This window comes from Psammomys obesus, unplaced genomic scaffold, assembly GCF_907164565.1.
Source record: "Psammomys obesus unplaced genomic scaffold, mPsaObe1.curated_primary_1811, whole genome shotgun sequence".
NCBI classification, from domain to species: Eukaryota; Metazoa; Chordata; class Mammalia; order Rodentia; family Muridae; genus Psammomys; species Psammomys obesus.
In genome coordinates, this window is record NW_026586550.1 from 4,370,326 (window position 1) to 4,387,031 (window position 16,706).

The 16,706-nt window shown below is 44.1% G+C and overlaps 1 protein-coding gene across 1 annotated transcript in view; it reads right to left on the reverse strand.

Annotated features, from left to right (window-relative positions):
* Plxna4 (plexin A4) overlaps positions 1-16,706 on the reverse strand; it is a 446,010-nt gene that overhangs the window by 163,771 nt on the left and 265,533 nt on the right. Inside the window, exon 4 of the mRNA XM_055602031.1 lies at positions 2,176-2,307. Coding sequence (XP_055458006.1) covers positions 2,176-2,307 — 132 coding nt within the window. The remainder of the gene's footprint in view (positions 1-2,175; positions 2,308-16,706) is intronic.

Consider the following 16,706-nt stretch of genomic DNA (forward strand, 5'->3'; position numbering starts at 1 on the left):
GATTTGAGAGGTTATAGGTTCTTTGGGACATGGGGCCAAGCTAGTAGACAAAGATAACTGGGAGCAGGTCTTTCAGGACTACAATCTAACCCCAGATCTAGCCTGAGTTCTGTGTTTTTTATTTGATACTCCAATATGAGCAAGCCACTCTAAGCTCCAGTTGCCATGAATGGACCCACTCTAGTCTTCTTTGTCATGATGGAGTACATCCCTTGATACATGAATTCATAAAATCTATTTTAATCTGTTCCTGTCAGGCATGTGGTCACAGGGATGATAGTAGCTAGTACATTCAGATGTTGTGGTGCCCTTAACCACTGTGCTCTGCACTGAATCTACCAACCCCCTGAACACTAGTGTTGTCCTAGGCAATGGGACATCTGTTTTTGATTTTGGGTCTCTGTGAAGAGCAACTCCAAAATGGATGATTTTCTGTCCTCCTCACTCCTGCCTTCATTTCCTGTCTAATATGCCATATTCAAGTTCCCAGTATGCCTCATCACCAACCCTTAGTAGGTGGAGAGCACATGAGAGGAAACAGGAGCTGAATGAGAAAAAGAGACAAGAAACTTCAGCTGGGCCCTTCAAAGGGCAAGGACCGCTCATGCTCAGTGTTATCAGAGAGAACTTTTCATTTACACTAGTCATTTAGCTATTACAACTTTCAGAGTCCTTCCATGTTTTAAGTTCCAGGTATAGAAATTCTGGATTTCAGACCAGGCAAGACATATTGAAATGTTAAATGTCATATTCAAGTCTTGGGCTTTCTTTAAATAATTCAATCGCATCAAGGAAAACCATTTCCCTTCCCATCTGCTATGGCCATAGAGTTAGGCAAAGAGTGAGGAGTGGGGAATCACATTAGAAAAAGCAAAAAGTGCAGACAGGGGCTAGATTCACCACCAGCTGCTCATTCCATTTCAGTTGTATCCAACTCCACAACAAAATGTTTTAGCATTCCCAAGCCATGGTGACCTCCAAAGGGCACTGCAATAAACCCCTGTATTGGCTGAAGTTGGCAGATCCATGGGCCCACACTGAGAGAAGATGTCATCAAGCTCCTATGGAGGGTGGGGTAGCTGTGGGCTACCAGGACATAATGCACAAGTACCGTGGGTGGCATAATGTGGAATTCATCTCCTTAACTCTGTGGAGTTGGACAAGCAGAACAATCTAGAGTCTGTCAGCAAGTTCCTCCAGAGAGTTCAGGCACACTAACGGAGACTAATGAGAGAGAGGGCTATCCCTCATGGCCACTGCCTCTGACACTCAGTGCCAAGGCATCCATATTCATGAGCTAGATGGACAGCTTCCAATGTGACACCCTAGAAATGAGGGGGCAGAGAAACAGCAATGCATACCCACACTTAGGGTTCTGGGGTATATTATAGAGTATTAACACTCTGGGCAGTGAGTTAGAGGACTTTGAAACACCTTTAATTATATGAAACTGCCCAGGGGAAACTTTCTTTGCTTGCTATAAATGGATGTCTTGTCTGATCTGTACTGGGGACCCCTAAACTGCTTACTTAGCATTTGACTAAGGTCCAGAAGCAACCCTAACATTGCTAAGCCCTTCAGTTTTAACCAGCACCATCCCTGTGCCCCATTTGTTCATAGATTGGCTTTCATATAACCTTCTAGAGGTTCCACCAAGTTGGAGGTACATAAGAGGGCTCAAAGCAAACAACATATCATCTCATTTCACCACTCTGACAATTTTCTAAACTTTCATCTGTCTTGCTTTTCTATGATGCTCACTTACCTAGGTTTCTTACTACAATAAATCTTTACCACTACAAAAACTTCTTCAGATCAGGAATGTGACTTTGATGGGTGGTTATCCTTTGTATAGGGAAATCTGACCAAGAACTTGGGATTCTACACTTCAAGAATTTTTTTTAAATAGGAAATGTTGGGTTTTGAGCCTATCCATGTCATCATTTTGAAGCCAGTGGGTTTGTCCTAGACTCGTGGATATTTTCATATTTCAAATGTTCTGTTCCTGTTACAAAACACCCAGCCCCAGTCCCCAGGCAGCATAACTGAAAGGAAACACACTGAGCCAAATAAATCAAATCACCTCTCTGTAGCTGGCCTCCTGTAGGTTTCTATGGAGCCACAGGCTAGTAGTTAGTTGCAAGACAAATGTCAAGCAGAGCTCAACAGCCTTACCTGCCTTTCTGACATGATGTAGAGTTGCTCGTGGTCCTTAGAAAAGGCCATGTCCCGGAGAACTGGCCCTGGGTCCACCACCTGCACAGTCTCATACTGGAGGGCATTGCCCTTGGGCCCATCGACCCGGATCTGCAGAGAAAAGCACGAGGAAAGGTGAGGCGAATGCTTTAATTACTTTTCTATTGCTGTGATTAAGCACCATGACCAAGGCTACTCATATAACAAGGAACAGTTTATTTGAGCTTATGGTTCCAGAGGGATAAGAATCTGTGATGACAGGGAAGCACAGTGGCAGGAGTAGGAGGAAGCCGAGAAGACATGCCTTGAATTACAAACATGAAGCAGAGACACCAAACTAGCAGTAGGCAAAGTATTTTACTCTCAAAGCCCACCTCCCATGACATACTTCCTCCAAGAGAGCAGGACCTCCTAAGCTTTCCCATAAAACACAACAAATGAGGATCAAGTATTCAAATGTTTGAGACTACAGGAGACATCTTATTCAACCCACTACAACGAATTTAGATTGTGTATTGCTCACAACCCAACTTGAGCCTAGAGATACTCCCACCAGCCAAGAGAGGCAGAGAGCTCCATCTCTACAGAGCCTAGCATCCAAAACCAAAGACATAAGTGACATAAGCGCATAGTGGCCTCCTGATGGAAATTCATAGAGAAGGGAGGGGAATGACAGATCTGAGCTGTGAAAAGAATCTGTTTTTTCATCTGGTTTTCTATGCCCTTGGATCAGTTCACTGAGGCAGTGCCAGTCTTTAGAGGTAAGGATGGTGCTGGTATCAGGATGAAGGCTCTGGGTTGGGTAATGACACAGCTTCAGGCCAGAGGATCATCCTACATAAGAAAAACAAGAAGAATGGCTAACATTTGTTAGCATAAATATTTTTGATATGTGGATGTGGGCTTAGTCACGGAAACTTCTACCCAGATATCACATTGCTCTCCTTCAGAAGCATCTTGAGGACTTAGACCCAGAAGTTTTACATCTCTATTCTCCTTTGGTCAGTAGAAACCAGCAGCTTATACTTCTAGATTTAAAAGAGATGGTCCTGAAACAGCTTTTGAGGTTCTGTTCTTGGTTTAACGTAAGAAATCACAGGAAAATGTACCTCAGGAATGAGAAATCCTCAGTGTTTTAAGACTATTTAGATGACTAGATGATCTCTGGGCCACCCTCACATCCTTCCTAGAAATGTTTAGACAATGTGGAAACCACTAGAAGAGACAGCCCCACCCACCCACCCACCCTGACACTGAGAATAAACCTAGAAAAGACTTGGGCTTTCCAGCTGTAGACAGTGCATCTGGCCTCTGGCCCAAGTCCCTAAAGTCATCTGAAATTTAAGTGCACAGATCAGCAGGCCCGCTGCCCCATGTGAATGGCTCCATCTATATAAGTTGGGACAAGTACTACTGAGGATGTAGCTAGGTGAGAGATGGGAGATTGGAAGACTTTTTATGTTGCTCATATGAAGCTCTCCAAGGCACCTCTGGGGGAACCTCCATGATTCAATGACAAAACTGAAGAACACATTGCACTCTAAGTGTCACCATTATGTAGTCGTTTTAATTTTGACCCTGTAATTTTTTACCTCTTAGAAGATCAAGGAGAATAAAAGGGTTATTCAGAGGAACTAAATGATAAAAGGGGGTACCTGGTGACAACTAACACACTGTATCACCAGAATGCCTCATTTCTGCCAAGCTCATTGAACTTAGATACTAGTTGATTTTATGTTTAGTATTTGATCACTTGACCACTATTTATTTTTCAAATGAACAAATAAATAAAATTAAGGCTCCTCTTGGCTGATTTACCATTATGCTCATGAAAAGAACAACAGGAAAACCAGCAGAGGCTCTTCAGAGGGATGATCAGCTCTGAAGTAGAGATGCCTCAATGTCCCAGAGCATCCTTTCTGCCCCACTGCTGAGCTAGCAGCGTGCACACTGCCAGACACTTTCTCAACCATAACAAAACAGAAATTCATGCAAAACCAGTCTGACAATGAAGTGATGGTTATAGCCAGTGGTCATAGCTCCAGCTGGGAGGACCCCTGGAGAGGGAACAGAGAGTGACACTCAGCACCCTGGCTGATCTCCAGCTCTCTTGGCATAGACTCCCATAGGGAATGCTGGCAGAACTAAGATCCATCCCATACTTTTGGTCTGGTCCACATTAAAAGTTAGATTCAGTGCCTTAGCAGCATTCCTTATCACCTGCCTCCACCTCCCCTGCTCCTTAGGATAGGGTGATGTGCTGGGTGTAGTAAATATCACAGGAAAAAGCAAGAATCTCACAGATACCAATGGGGCACACTTTCATAGCCTGGACTTTTTTCTTCCCTACACTCCATATTCTTGCCAGGGTGGGAGAGCAACTGAGAGGGTATCTCTCTTCCACCTTAATCCAGACCACAGCTCTATCTACTACAGAAAGAAAAAAACTCATATATCTATTTTCTGACTACACACAGATGTAATCAAAGTTTTATTATAAAATTGGCTGTTTGATGAATAATTCTAAAATTTAATAGAATGGACTAGCTTCCAACCCTCCAGACTCTGCCTAGACAAATGAATAGTACTCTTCATGAAATAGATAACGCATCTGGCATTTACATCTTATAAATCTGTTACCAATATTATTTGTGTCCATGCTTGCAGATGAGGCACAGGAGGCTCAATAACTTGCCCGTGGTTACATGTCCAGTGAACATGGACATGGAGTCACACCCGGACCTAATTAAGTCCACTGTCCATGCGTCCATGAATTTACACACTACACTGAACCCTTACACTGGACCCCAAACTCTAGCACTTAGTTCAGTGCTATTGCTAATATAAATTTGCATTCTGTCCAGTAGTCTGTGCTGTGCACACATTACCCTGGGGGGGTGGGTTGGAGGAATCATGTCTTTATCAACTGCAGTTCTTTTGGGGAAAATCGTGTATATGAATAAAGACAAGGTTGTGAATTTTCAAAATAATGAGCCCTTATATTTTTGTTTTAGACCTTGTACAGCATTCTTAAGTGATATCTGATGATCATAAAAGTTATATAATGTTGCCTGTCAAGGTTATATAATGTCTCATTTTATGGATGAGGCAACTGGAATTGGGATTGATCTGAGTCTTGCCCAAATTTCAGTAGAAAACCAATGTCAGGTTAATCTAGAACCCAGGTCTCTCTCCATTTCTAGATCAGCACTTGCCTCTTAGCTATTTATTTTTTCCAAAAGCCTTTGAAAAGGCTTCACATGAAAAGGAATTTTAAAATAATGGGTCTCCATGGGATCTCAGGCACTTTGACCAAAGAAGTAGAACTGACTTAGGGACAGGAAAAGACATATTTCTGCATGGAGAAATAGAACCAAGAACTATGTAAGCACTAGTGTTGCTTACATAGTTTTCCTTCTTCCTTCCTTCTTTCCTTCTTTCCTTCCTTCCTTTTAATGCCTGGTCAAAAGGAGTAGGAAACTTTGAAGATGATTCTAAGCTTTGAGGGTTAACAACAACAACAAAACACTCAAAATGGAGACAGAACTTTAGGAAGATGCTTTGTCTTCTGTGTGTGGGAGGAGGGGCTGTTATGGGAGAGAAAGCCGTGCAAGTATGAGTCTCAAGGGCAGAAGTCACTTCTGTTGCATTCCTCATAGACTGTGGGGCATGGTTGTTACTCTGCAGATCATTATTGAGTAAATGAAGTCTACACTCTAGCAATCCAACAACAGGCTATTAGTTGTTAAACATGATCAAGATAAGAGACATAATTAAGAAAGGAGACCCCAGGATGACATTTTCAACTTCAAGTACCCCAGGGCACTCAAAAAATGTTAGGCAGAAATCCAGCAGGATGTCACAGGGCATCACAGAGCAAGTCTAAGTGAACACAGGCTATCCCATTCAGTTTACTCTTTAAAATGTAGAAACACAGTGCAGATGCTTAGAGTTCAAGGTCAGCTCAGGAACAACTGCCAGGCCACAACAAGACAGTGGTAAGATGGAAGGAGACTGTTGGCCAATGGATGTGCATCAGCATAGTATAAAAGCCACCTCAAAACTTTGGAAGTACTAACATAGACAAACAAGGTCTGTTGCTTTCTACAATGTAAATGATACTGGTGGATCACCTAAGCAGTGGGAAAGGATCAACAAAGAAGTCTGTTGTGTTTAAAGCCAACATGTTGAGAGACCAATTGTACGGGGTTATGAAAGCAAATTTGGGCGTCTCATTTGGAGCATCTACATTTTGGGTGTTCACTATGTGGGCAATGGCTACTATATTGGCTGCTGCCACATCTATACTCTTATTTTGTATTTACTAACTTGACCAAGAATTTAGCTTGGTGACTATCGTCTTGGGGGTACCATAGGTATAGGTCTTGCCCAACCATAATATAGTAGAATCTCTGAGGGACCTGCAATCTGTAGCATATCACAGCGTGTTCCACAGCCCTCATGCTTTTGATGTTCAGGGAAGGTAAACATCAACCTACGGTATGGCTTCATTTAGGTCAAGGGAGTCAATAAGCTCAGATGCATGGCCCTAGTTGTAATCCAGCCTAGCACTTGCGAGGCTTTACTGGACACACTCCTGACTTTCCTTCCCACACTCAGGGCATGCCTCCTGGACAGCAGGACTCGTGATACCCTGGACAATAGTCAAAATATAGAACATCTGCTTGTGGCACAGGAACAATCAGTCAAACAGTTGCTGTGGGAGCAGGCTTCTGGAGGCTTCCGGCTATAGCAGCTACATCTGCTGGTGAGAAGGTGGCAGGCAGACAATTAGATGGTAATGGGCTAACTACCAAGTACACAGATGTACTTCAGTATTGACAACTGGAGAGGCCACACTAGAACTTCACAATCAAACATCATTCGTTTGTGGCCCAAACAGGATCCTCTGTTATAACACTGAGCACACACTATACCACTCCCTCTGCGTGGCTTAGCAGGGATACACACACACACACCATACTCTGGGCATCCAGGCTATTTTACCTTCCTTCTCTAGCCAGTCAGTATCCAGCCCAGAATCTTTTTAGGCAGCCAGTCCCTGTCCTTCCAGCCTGCTGGCCCCCTGCCTATCCACCAGTCGGCAAGGCACCTATCTCCATCCCTGGCTCAGTGAGTCTCTGTGCTGCCAGGCAGACTGCTATTGAAACATCAGCAGGGTGGCCTCCACAAAGGTCAGCCATCCAGGGAGCTCCTGGCAGCTGCTTGTTTGTTTATTGGAACATTATCTGGGCTGGGTTGTTTATTTACATCCATTGAAGGTTTGAACAATAAATATCGTCTCCCAGTAGCAGGCAGATGCTTGCACTAGAGCATTCTGGCTGCCGTCTTGCTTGAAATAATCTCCCTAATGAGCAAACAATGCCATTCATCTCAGAAGATGTGGGCCACCCCTGCACTCCCTGCTTTCTGCCCTCCCTGAATATTCTCCTCCAGCTTTGCCATGTACAGGTGCTACACCTGCCAGGTTGCTGGGCTGTGTTGAGGCACAAAAAGATAAGAATCAGTTTGTTTGTTTGTTTGTTTGTTTGTTTGTTTGTTTGTTTTTCTGGAAGGCAGAGAAATGAAGGCAGAAATGGAGAGGAGGGACGCAAGTTAAACTTAGAGGTATGCCTTATCCCATTCTCAAGTCTCTATGTGGAGCCTCAAATCTCACACACAGAGGCACAGAGAAGGCTAGCTGAGAGTGTGGGGGAAGGGCTGGTCAGAGCTCTTAGGATGGTGTGATCTACCCAGTTTCCGAGTCAGGCTAGAGCTAGGGCCTGGCCACCCAAGTGTCCCAGATCTGAAGAAGGCTCTACATAGTAAAATGCACAGCAGTTCGTTTCGAAAATCAAGCTTTGATGGAGCAGGCAGGATAGGCAAAGTGCCTACGGATGGAGGTGATGGACTAGGCTTTGGCTCTTCCTCCCAAAAACCTCAAGTGCATGACTTTGGCTGTCTCAGCTTTCTGGCCTTATTACTGAGGCAGAAGTCATGATGAGGACCTCTGTAAGGAATGAGTCTCAGGAACACTACAGGGCTTCGATTCTCTCAGGGAATCACATCAGGAGCCATTGCATCCTAGATAGGTGTTTTGTTCAATTGATGACCACAGGCTCTAGCTGACATAGCCCTGGTCACGTTCTCATCATCTTGCCACACAGGCTATAGAAGAAGATGAAAGAAAAAAAGTAACTATATTACAGAATGCCAGAGTCAGCAACATAGTAGGTACTCATTTGTTAAATGAATGATCTGAGAAGCCACGTCTACATGAGATTCTACAGTTAGAACCATCACAGGCCTGCATAGACCACACATGCACATACACACCTCCACACACACGTACACAAACATATATTTACACACTTTGCCTCCAAAGAAGAAGCAGGTCTCAGTTCAAACACAGCCTTTGGAAATGCCCTGAAAAGTGATGCAAGACAGGTCTTCCAAGTCTGATAAAGAGGAGGAGTGGAGGAGGATGCCGTAGGTTGGCACAGTGGCAGAGGCAGAGCTGAGATGGGGCCCTAGGACCTTGGCTCTGGCTGGCTGTAGTGTTAAACACTTTGGGATGGTGATCCTTCACTTCCTCTTTATCACTGGGAAGGAGATGCCAACTTTGGATGGTGGTGGACTGGGGCCTCAACTTCTCACCTGAAGTATACCCACTATGGAGCAGGCTTTCCTCGTGACCTATGTACCAACTTCCTGCCAGTATGCACCAAACTGCAAAGACATCTTTTGAGAAAACCTCACTCAGTATCACCTTGAATTTCTTTGAGGCTTTTGTTTTAAAAATCACCTGTGGCCCCTTGCTGCCACTTCCCATCTGCTTTCTCTGGCCCTCTTTTTCATCTCCCATAGCACCTGTTACTCTATAATTTGCTCTACATTGTACTCAGTTGTCATGGATATGGTGTGCCCTCTTGCTGGGATGTAGAAACCTCTACTGAAGTGAATATTTCAAATCCTTGGACCATTCACAAAGTAGCTTCTCAGGTGTTGATGAGTGAGTGAACAGATGAATAAGTGAATGAGTGAATGAATGAAAATACCCACTGATATCTTTATTCACCATCATGAGGTAGGGCTTCCCTATTTTGCAATGATGGAAAAGGATGCTCCAACTGAAAGATCCAGAAGCAAGATGCTACTGGCGCTTCCTTATGTAGGCCCTGGTAGGCAGTTGTACCCTACTTCTCTGTCAGTGAGAACTCTACTAAATGCTGTGTTGTGACTCCCCAGTTTGAGGTTTAGAAAAGGGCCCTGGACCTTGCATCCATGTTTATCCTGTTTAAGTTGCCCCAGAATAGCACAATGAAGCCTCTTTGTTTTGATTTCTTGATTCTAGCCAGGAGAAAGAGAACGCAAAAGGAACAGCAAGACTGTAAACAGCAATTAATTAGGCAGGCACTGCGCGTGTATGAATCCCACGCCACAACCGCATTACCACACACTGCCGGCAAAAACCGGTCCCTTTGGGTCTCTCATTACACACATTCAAAGGGCTGAGTGAGGACTTCTATGCAAGCATTCGATCTTTTTTCCCTGTATTGTCCAAATTAAAAAAAAAAACAAAACAAAACAAAAAAAAAACAGGGACCATGGCTCTTAATTGCAAATGTGCACACAAGAAAAAAATCTCCAGCTATAGAGGGTAGAGAATCTGAAGAAATGAAAAGCAAAGTTGACAAGATTGATAGAAAGCAAGGATCAGAAAAGGCTCAAAGTGACAAATTTAAATTGCAGAATATTTTAAAATTGTCTCCCTGGTTCCCCCTGTCCCAGAGATGCATCAGAGCCTACGTGACAGATTTCCAGGGTTAAAGGCTTGGTGCTATTCGGCACCTTTTTTCCTGAGTAGTCTTCCCTCACAAACTTTGGATGGCCATTTCTCACGTTTCTCTGTTCAAATGGGAGCCCAGACAGACTGCTCCCACTCCCAGAAAATGAGTACAATTGGGTAGTTAGTTAATTCACCACCTGCTACAAGCCAGGTACCATGCCACATGCTTTACATGCATTGGCTCCTTCTGGTGCCTGGCAGATGAACCATTCTCACTCATACTATGAAAGAGCTGAGACCTGAAATGGGGTACATTGGCAGATACTTCAGCCCGTGGACAAGCATTGTGAATTATAGCTCTGACACTTAGGAACTGTGTGGACTGAGACAATCTACTAAATGATTCCTAGCATTGCTTTGCTCGTGTTAAAATCAGAAAAATAACAGCTTCTTCATTATTGATATTGTGTCAGTATTATAATGTCCCAGGAATGTTCAAATATTTAATTAAGGGGTAACCACAATGTTTCAATAAAAACTAGCAATCGGGGCTGGGGAGATTGTTCAGTCAATAAAATGTTTACCTTGCAAAAACTAAGACCTGAGTTTGAGCCTCAATACCTACACATAAAAATAGCTGGGCATGGTGATTCGTGTTTTCAGTCCCGTGATGATGAGGTGGGACAGTTGATCCAGCCTACTTGGCCACTTTCAGACCAGTGAGACCTTATTTTAGAAAAACAAGATTGGTGGCATCTGAAGACTGACACTCAAGCTTGACCTCTATAGACACGAATGTGCACACACAGGAACACACACACCACCTGCAAGCACAGAAATGTGCCCTGTGCAAAGTTAGCATAAGGAATAGACTAATGTGGAGAAGCCACAGCAAGCTCTTTGGCTGTAAAGATGAAGGGCACTCAGCAAGCACTGCCTACAGAGACCCAGGAACTCCTGGAGGCTCAAGAAATGGTGGAGCCTAGCCTGAGCTGGTGCAGCATCATTTTTGTTGTTTCATCTGAGATGGTCAAATTCTAACTCAAACCTGGAAGTTCCCACACAGGTGGGAACAGAGTAGAGATGTGACGGGCATGATCCGGATTAGGAAAGAGGGCCTATCTAAATTTCATCCAGGTTTGACTCCTTTACACCCCCAGCTTTACCCATCAGCACACACTTCCAATCCTCCAGTCTCTGGACCCAAACCCCTATCTCATCTAAGTCATGACCGAAGCTTCTGAGCTGTGTCCTGATCTGCACTGCATCATTTCCACATTTAGCCCTTGTTCTACATATATCTACCATCAACCTAGAGCAGCACCCAGTGAAACCTAGACCCCTCATAGTCCCTCCCTCTCCCATCCTTCCCAATAACAGTGGAATATTAACCACCCAAAGCACTGAAAGCCCAGTCTCTCCAAGATGCAGTGGGCCTTTGAAAATAGTGCCCCTTTCATCTGTGCCACCTTCCCCTTCTATGCTGGCTAGATTTGTGTCGGCTTGACACAAGTGTTAGCTGAGAGAAGGGAACCTCAAGTGAGAAAATGGCTCCGTGAGATCCCATTGTAAACATTCTCTCCGTCAGTGATCGGTGGGAGAAGGCCCGGCCCACTGTGGGTAAGGCAATCCTTGCACTGGTGGTTCTGGGTTCCATAAAAAGTATGCTGAAAGTATGCTCCCCGGAGGAGCAAGCCAGTAAGCAGCAACCCTCCATGGTCTCTGCATCAGCTCCTGCCTCCAGGCCCTGCTCTGAGCTCCTGTCCTGCCTTCTTCCAATGCTGGAGAGCTATGTGGAAGCATAAGCTAAATAAACCCTCTCACCCCAGCTTGCTTTGGTGGAGTTTTGTTGCAGTAACAGTTACCCCAACTAAGACACTTTCCTTCAATCATTTTTCTGCTCCCCTTCAACCTGTCCAGTTCACTAGTTAGTTCTTCTAAAACTGACCCCAGGGCACTATTAGGAATTTTAAAAATATTATAACTACCAGTCCCCACTTCATCTTCAATGTGAAATTTTCCCAACTATGTTTGCCTTCAAGAACAAGCTACCAATACTCTGTCTCACTCCAAACTCTATTCTTTTCTCCTCTTATGCTTTCTGGATGTTCGATTTCTATGCTAGGGGTCAATATCCCCAGGGTAGATGTTTAAGGGAGGACTTAAGGGCAGGTCATAGATCCAACCATACTCCTACCATCTTGCCTCATATTAACCTGTGTTTAATTTGTTGGGTATCCTCAGATAAAATATGAGGCTCATAGTTTCCATCTCAAGACCACTGTGAGGATGTCACTGTGTAGATTATGAAAGACTCTTGGTCACTAGGATTAAGGACATATGCATGTAAGTTGAAGCTAGTGAGCATGCACTTGCTTGGTTACAGTTAAGATGCACATGAAATCAGACAGTGTGAATGGCATTATATCAGAACAGTGCTTCTCAGCAAGGTTCCCAATAGCCAGCATGTACCAGTCGCCCAGTAGATGCTTACTAAATAAACTAATGAACATGTGTACTCCATTCATACTGGAAAACATCCCCCAAAGGTCCTGGAGTTCTCAGACACCCTGCCACTACCTCCCAAGCTTACTTCTCCTAATGTCACATCATTCTAAGGGGCCACCAGGTCTCCTAACACCAAGAACCTCAGGAACACAGCCAAACATGGTCCTTGTCTTCTCATATGGCTCCCAGCTATCTGTGGGGAAAGTTTGGGAGACCAATCATTGCTCATCCCCTAGGTACTGTTCTGCAGTTTCCTTGAGAAATAATAACCCCAGGAGCATCAGACAAGTGTCTAATAGCTCAACATCTGCTCTTGCTGATGAGCTCTGCCCTGGTCCTTTCCCCACAGCCTCATCAAGCTGATGGGTACCAGTCTTTCTGTGGAGCATGAAGGCTGCCTTGCAGGGACAGATGTATGTGTTGTTGTGCAGCAAAGAACAGTCTATGCATACCTGGGACAAAACAGTGAAGCACTGGAGAACCCCTGAACCAGATGAGATACAGAGTCTTATGTAGATGGTGTGTGTGTGTGTGTGTGTTTGTGTGTGTGTATACAAAGCAAGGTGACAAGAAAGCAACCATGCTCAGGTATCACAGAGAATAGAAGGCTCCTTCCCGCCCTCCTTCCACTGAATGCCAGGACAGAATCCACACCTTTTATGTGCTGCAGCAACTGTCCAAGCACGTCTTACTCATGAAGCATCTCCTGCAGCCTAACACCCACGGTGCATCACAGTAGGGGTCCCTTACATGTGCCTCCATCCTTCCCTCCTGTCTGTGTTATGCTTGACTACAGGGCTCACAGTACAAAAATCAGAGGAACTCCAATCTTGAGTTGACAATTTCAGCTTCAAACTTGTACTTGGCACATGCCGTGGTGAGAATGTCTGTTACTGTCCTGCAACAAATTACTGTAGCTCTTGGAATGGGCCTCATTCAGTGCCATCTCATCGACCAGCACATGTTTCTCTTTCTATCCTGTTCCTGTAGGTTTCCCCAGGCAAAGCCTCTGTCCCATCTTGTTTTTTTGTTTTCTTTTTGTTTTTGTTTTTGAAATGCTTGAGAAAGAAATGTTTGGAATTGCCACAAATGAGCTCATAGAAATTCTTGATGCCTGGAGAGAGGCATGTGAATGGCTTACAGTCAGAAAAATCTATCCCCAAAGACACTGCGGGGAAGGAGCCTTTCCTGACTTCAAGTTGTGGATCTGAGAAGGGCATCCCTGTGCCTGGATGACGTCACCAGACAGAGCTGGAATGCACAGATGTAGAAATCCGGGGCCCAGGACCCAGAGGGGAGGGGACGGCTAGGATGCTACAAAGACTCTTTTGACTACCTCTTAACTACCCCCACCCTCAGTTGCAGGGCCTAAAGACAGACTCGAGTCAGATGGTAACTTTTGACCTCAGTAAGGGAATGCCTAGAGGAGAAGGAGGTGCTAGAGTTGAAGTGTCTCTGGGCCTATCAAGGAAAAAAGAAATACTATGTGTATATATGGGATGTTCATTCTGCCAAAAGCCCATGGATTTAATTGCAGAGAAATGCATTTTAGAATAAGATATTGGAAACCCATCCTCTCTGTCACTGGCCACAGTGATTATAATTATTTATGTAGTAGCACCATGGCCTATGTGTTTCACAGCAATTACACTATTGATCTTAGGACTCAAAGGCACTGAGCAAAACTCGTCAACATTATCCCTGTTCCTGTGGGAATTGTTTCTCCCATGCTTCAGATGTGAAAACTGAGGCTAATTATAGAGGAAGTCACCAGGGCCATGGGAGTCTGTGGCTGAAATAATCAGTCATCAATACACACATATACTATGCAAATATTATATTAACATATTAATAGTATCATATCCACTTGGCCAGCACTTACTATGCCCTGGTGGCGTTAGTTTCTAGGTGTATTAAAAGGATTCCCTAGTGGAGCAGAACTTATAGAATGAATCAATACACATAGAAAAAGGGTTTATTGGAATGGCTTGTGGGAAGTGGTCCAGCTATTCCAAAGATGGCTTCTACAAACTGAAGTTTCAAGAATCCAGTAGTTTTTCAATCCATGAGACTGGATGTCTCAGCTGGTCTTCAGTATACCCCATAATCCAGAAGAAGTAGTCTCTGACGCCAGTGAAGGAACGGACTTCCCAGCAAAAACAAGAGCAAGCAGGCTTGCTTCTATCTTCTATCTTCTTCTATCTCTTTTATATAGGCTTCCACCAGAAGGTATGGCCCAGATTACGGGTGAATCTTCTCACCTCAAAATAAAGCGGACCTTCCACATCAAATTATTTAATTAAGAAAAAAAATCCTTCATAGGTGTGGTTAGCCTCAAGCCAATATCCACCACCAAAGACTACTTGTTCCTTCCTGCTTTTTTAGGCTCTCCAAAGTCAACTCTAATTAGCAAGGAGATAGAAGGGAGGTGATGGGAAGAGGGAAGTGATATGAAAGAAGAGGGTGAGAGTGGTGAAGTTGAAGGAGTTTAGATTTTACAGGCTTCCATGTTCTCCTACTGCAAAAATGCTCTCTATCACGCCTTCAAAACACACACCCTGCAACAAAACTCCCCCTCTTGGTCCACTGACTTTGATCTGTTAACTGGCCTTCTATCTGCTGGATTTCCCATCACGTACAGTGGACCCACAAAAGATAGGCTGGGATAACCTCAGTGCTCTTCCTCAGGCTGTACAAGCTTGTCAGGCTGTGAGCAACAAGTCACCTCATATTGCACAGCCCCCTTCTGTATTTCTGTGCAGATGATTATGTACTTGGTCTCCAATGGGCTGCGATCACCTTTATACAGGCACTGTACAAATAAAAGTGCCAGAGACTTCAGGATTATCTTATCTCCCGCTCCTCTAAGCATGTGGCTGGATTCTGGGTCCTTCCTCCATAGCTATCCCTCCTGACATTTCCATTGGCACATAAGATGAGCACTGTGAGGGCTAGGAATACAGTGACATTTCTGTCTGGGGTTTGAGAGATGGGACCAGAAAGACTCTTACACCACTGGGTGGGTGTAGACCTTACCCACTGGGTGGGTGTAGGCTCTGAGAGCTTCCTTTCAACTAGGTCATTCCACCACTGAATAGTAAGCACCTACTGTGTAAATCCTATTCTGGTCTACTGGGAATATACCCTGGGAATCTCTTGCCCAGTTCTCTCCATAGTGAGTACCCACTGTGCAAAATTCTGCTCAGAGACTGGAAGATTCAAAAGGGAATTTGGCTGGTTCCTGCCTTCATAGTCTTCTTGTCTAAAATAATTAACTTTCCCTCGGGGGTGGGGATTTAGAAAACAGTTTGACATTTATTTTCCAATTTGACTCACACCAAGTACAGCAAGTGAAGAACAAGCATTTGTACGTTAGGATGAGCCACAGTCTCTTGAAGGTAAGGCAGACAGTTATTTTTTATTCATGTTCCATATATTAATAAATGAAGAGCCAGAGAGGCCAAATGACACACCCAAATGCCAGATATAGCTAGAAAGAGGTGGGCTCAGGATTTTCCAACAGGTCTTCTATCAATATGCCCTGCCAATCATACCACCTCCTTTCAAGTGAAGTATATGCAGATTCCAGGTTGTGTGGGCCCAAAGGGAAGGCTGAGAAGGGTACTTTGTAGCTAAGTGGTAACTTGAACTAATTTTAAAGAAAGGAGAACACATGTGTTGAGGCAGGCTAGCAAGGCCAGATCAGGGATGGAAGAAAGTACTGTGTGTATGCAATGGAAATGGGTTTAGATGTGGTTAAGGCATGTGATTAGAGGAACACAGGGAGAGAGAGGTTTGGGGTATTAGGTAGGACATAGATACAAGAGACTTTTGAATGCTATTCAAAACATTTGGGTTTAATATGGAGGCAAAGGGAAGAATGCTGCATATTTCTGAGATGGGACTACATCTCAGAAATATATCTCTGATCGTTATAAACTAGAGATAACATAATTTTACTCCACTTTCCCAACTTGGAGAATATGCTGTATGGCCATTAAAGAAACACAAAGTCCTTCCTTCCACAAAGGTAAACATTTACTTATTGTTTGTAAAAAAAAAAAAGGAAAATAAAAATGCTATGCCACCACCCTAAGCCCTAACCTAGGGACTTAACCTAGGGGCCAGGAAGACCTACCCTGTGCATGGTAGCACTAGAGTCTCAGACTAAACAAAAAGAAGCATCTGGCTGAGCACTAACATTCATCTCTCT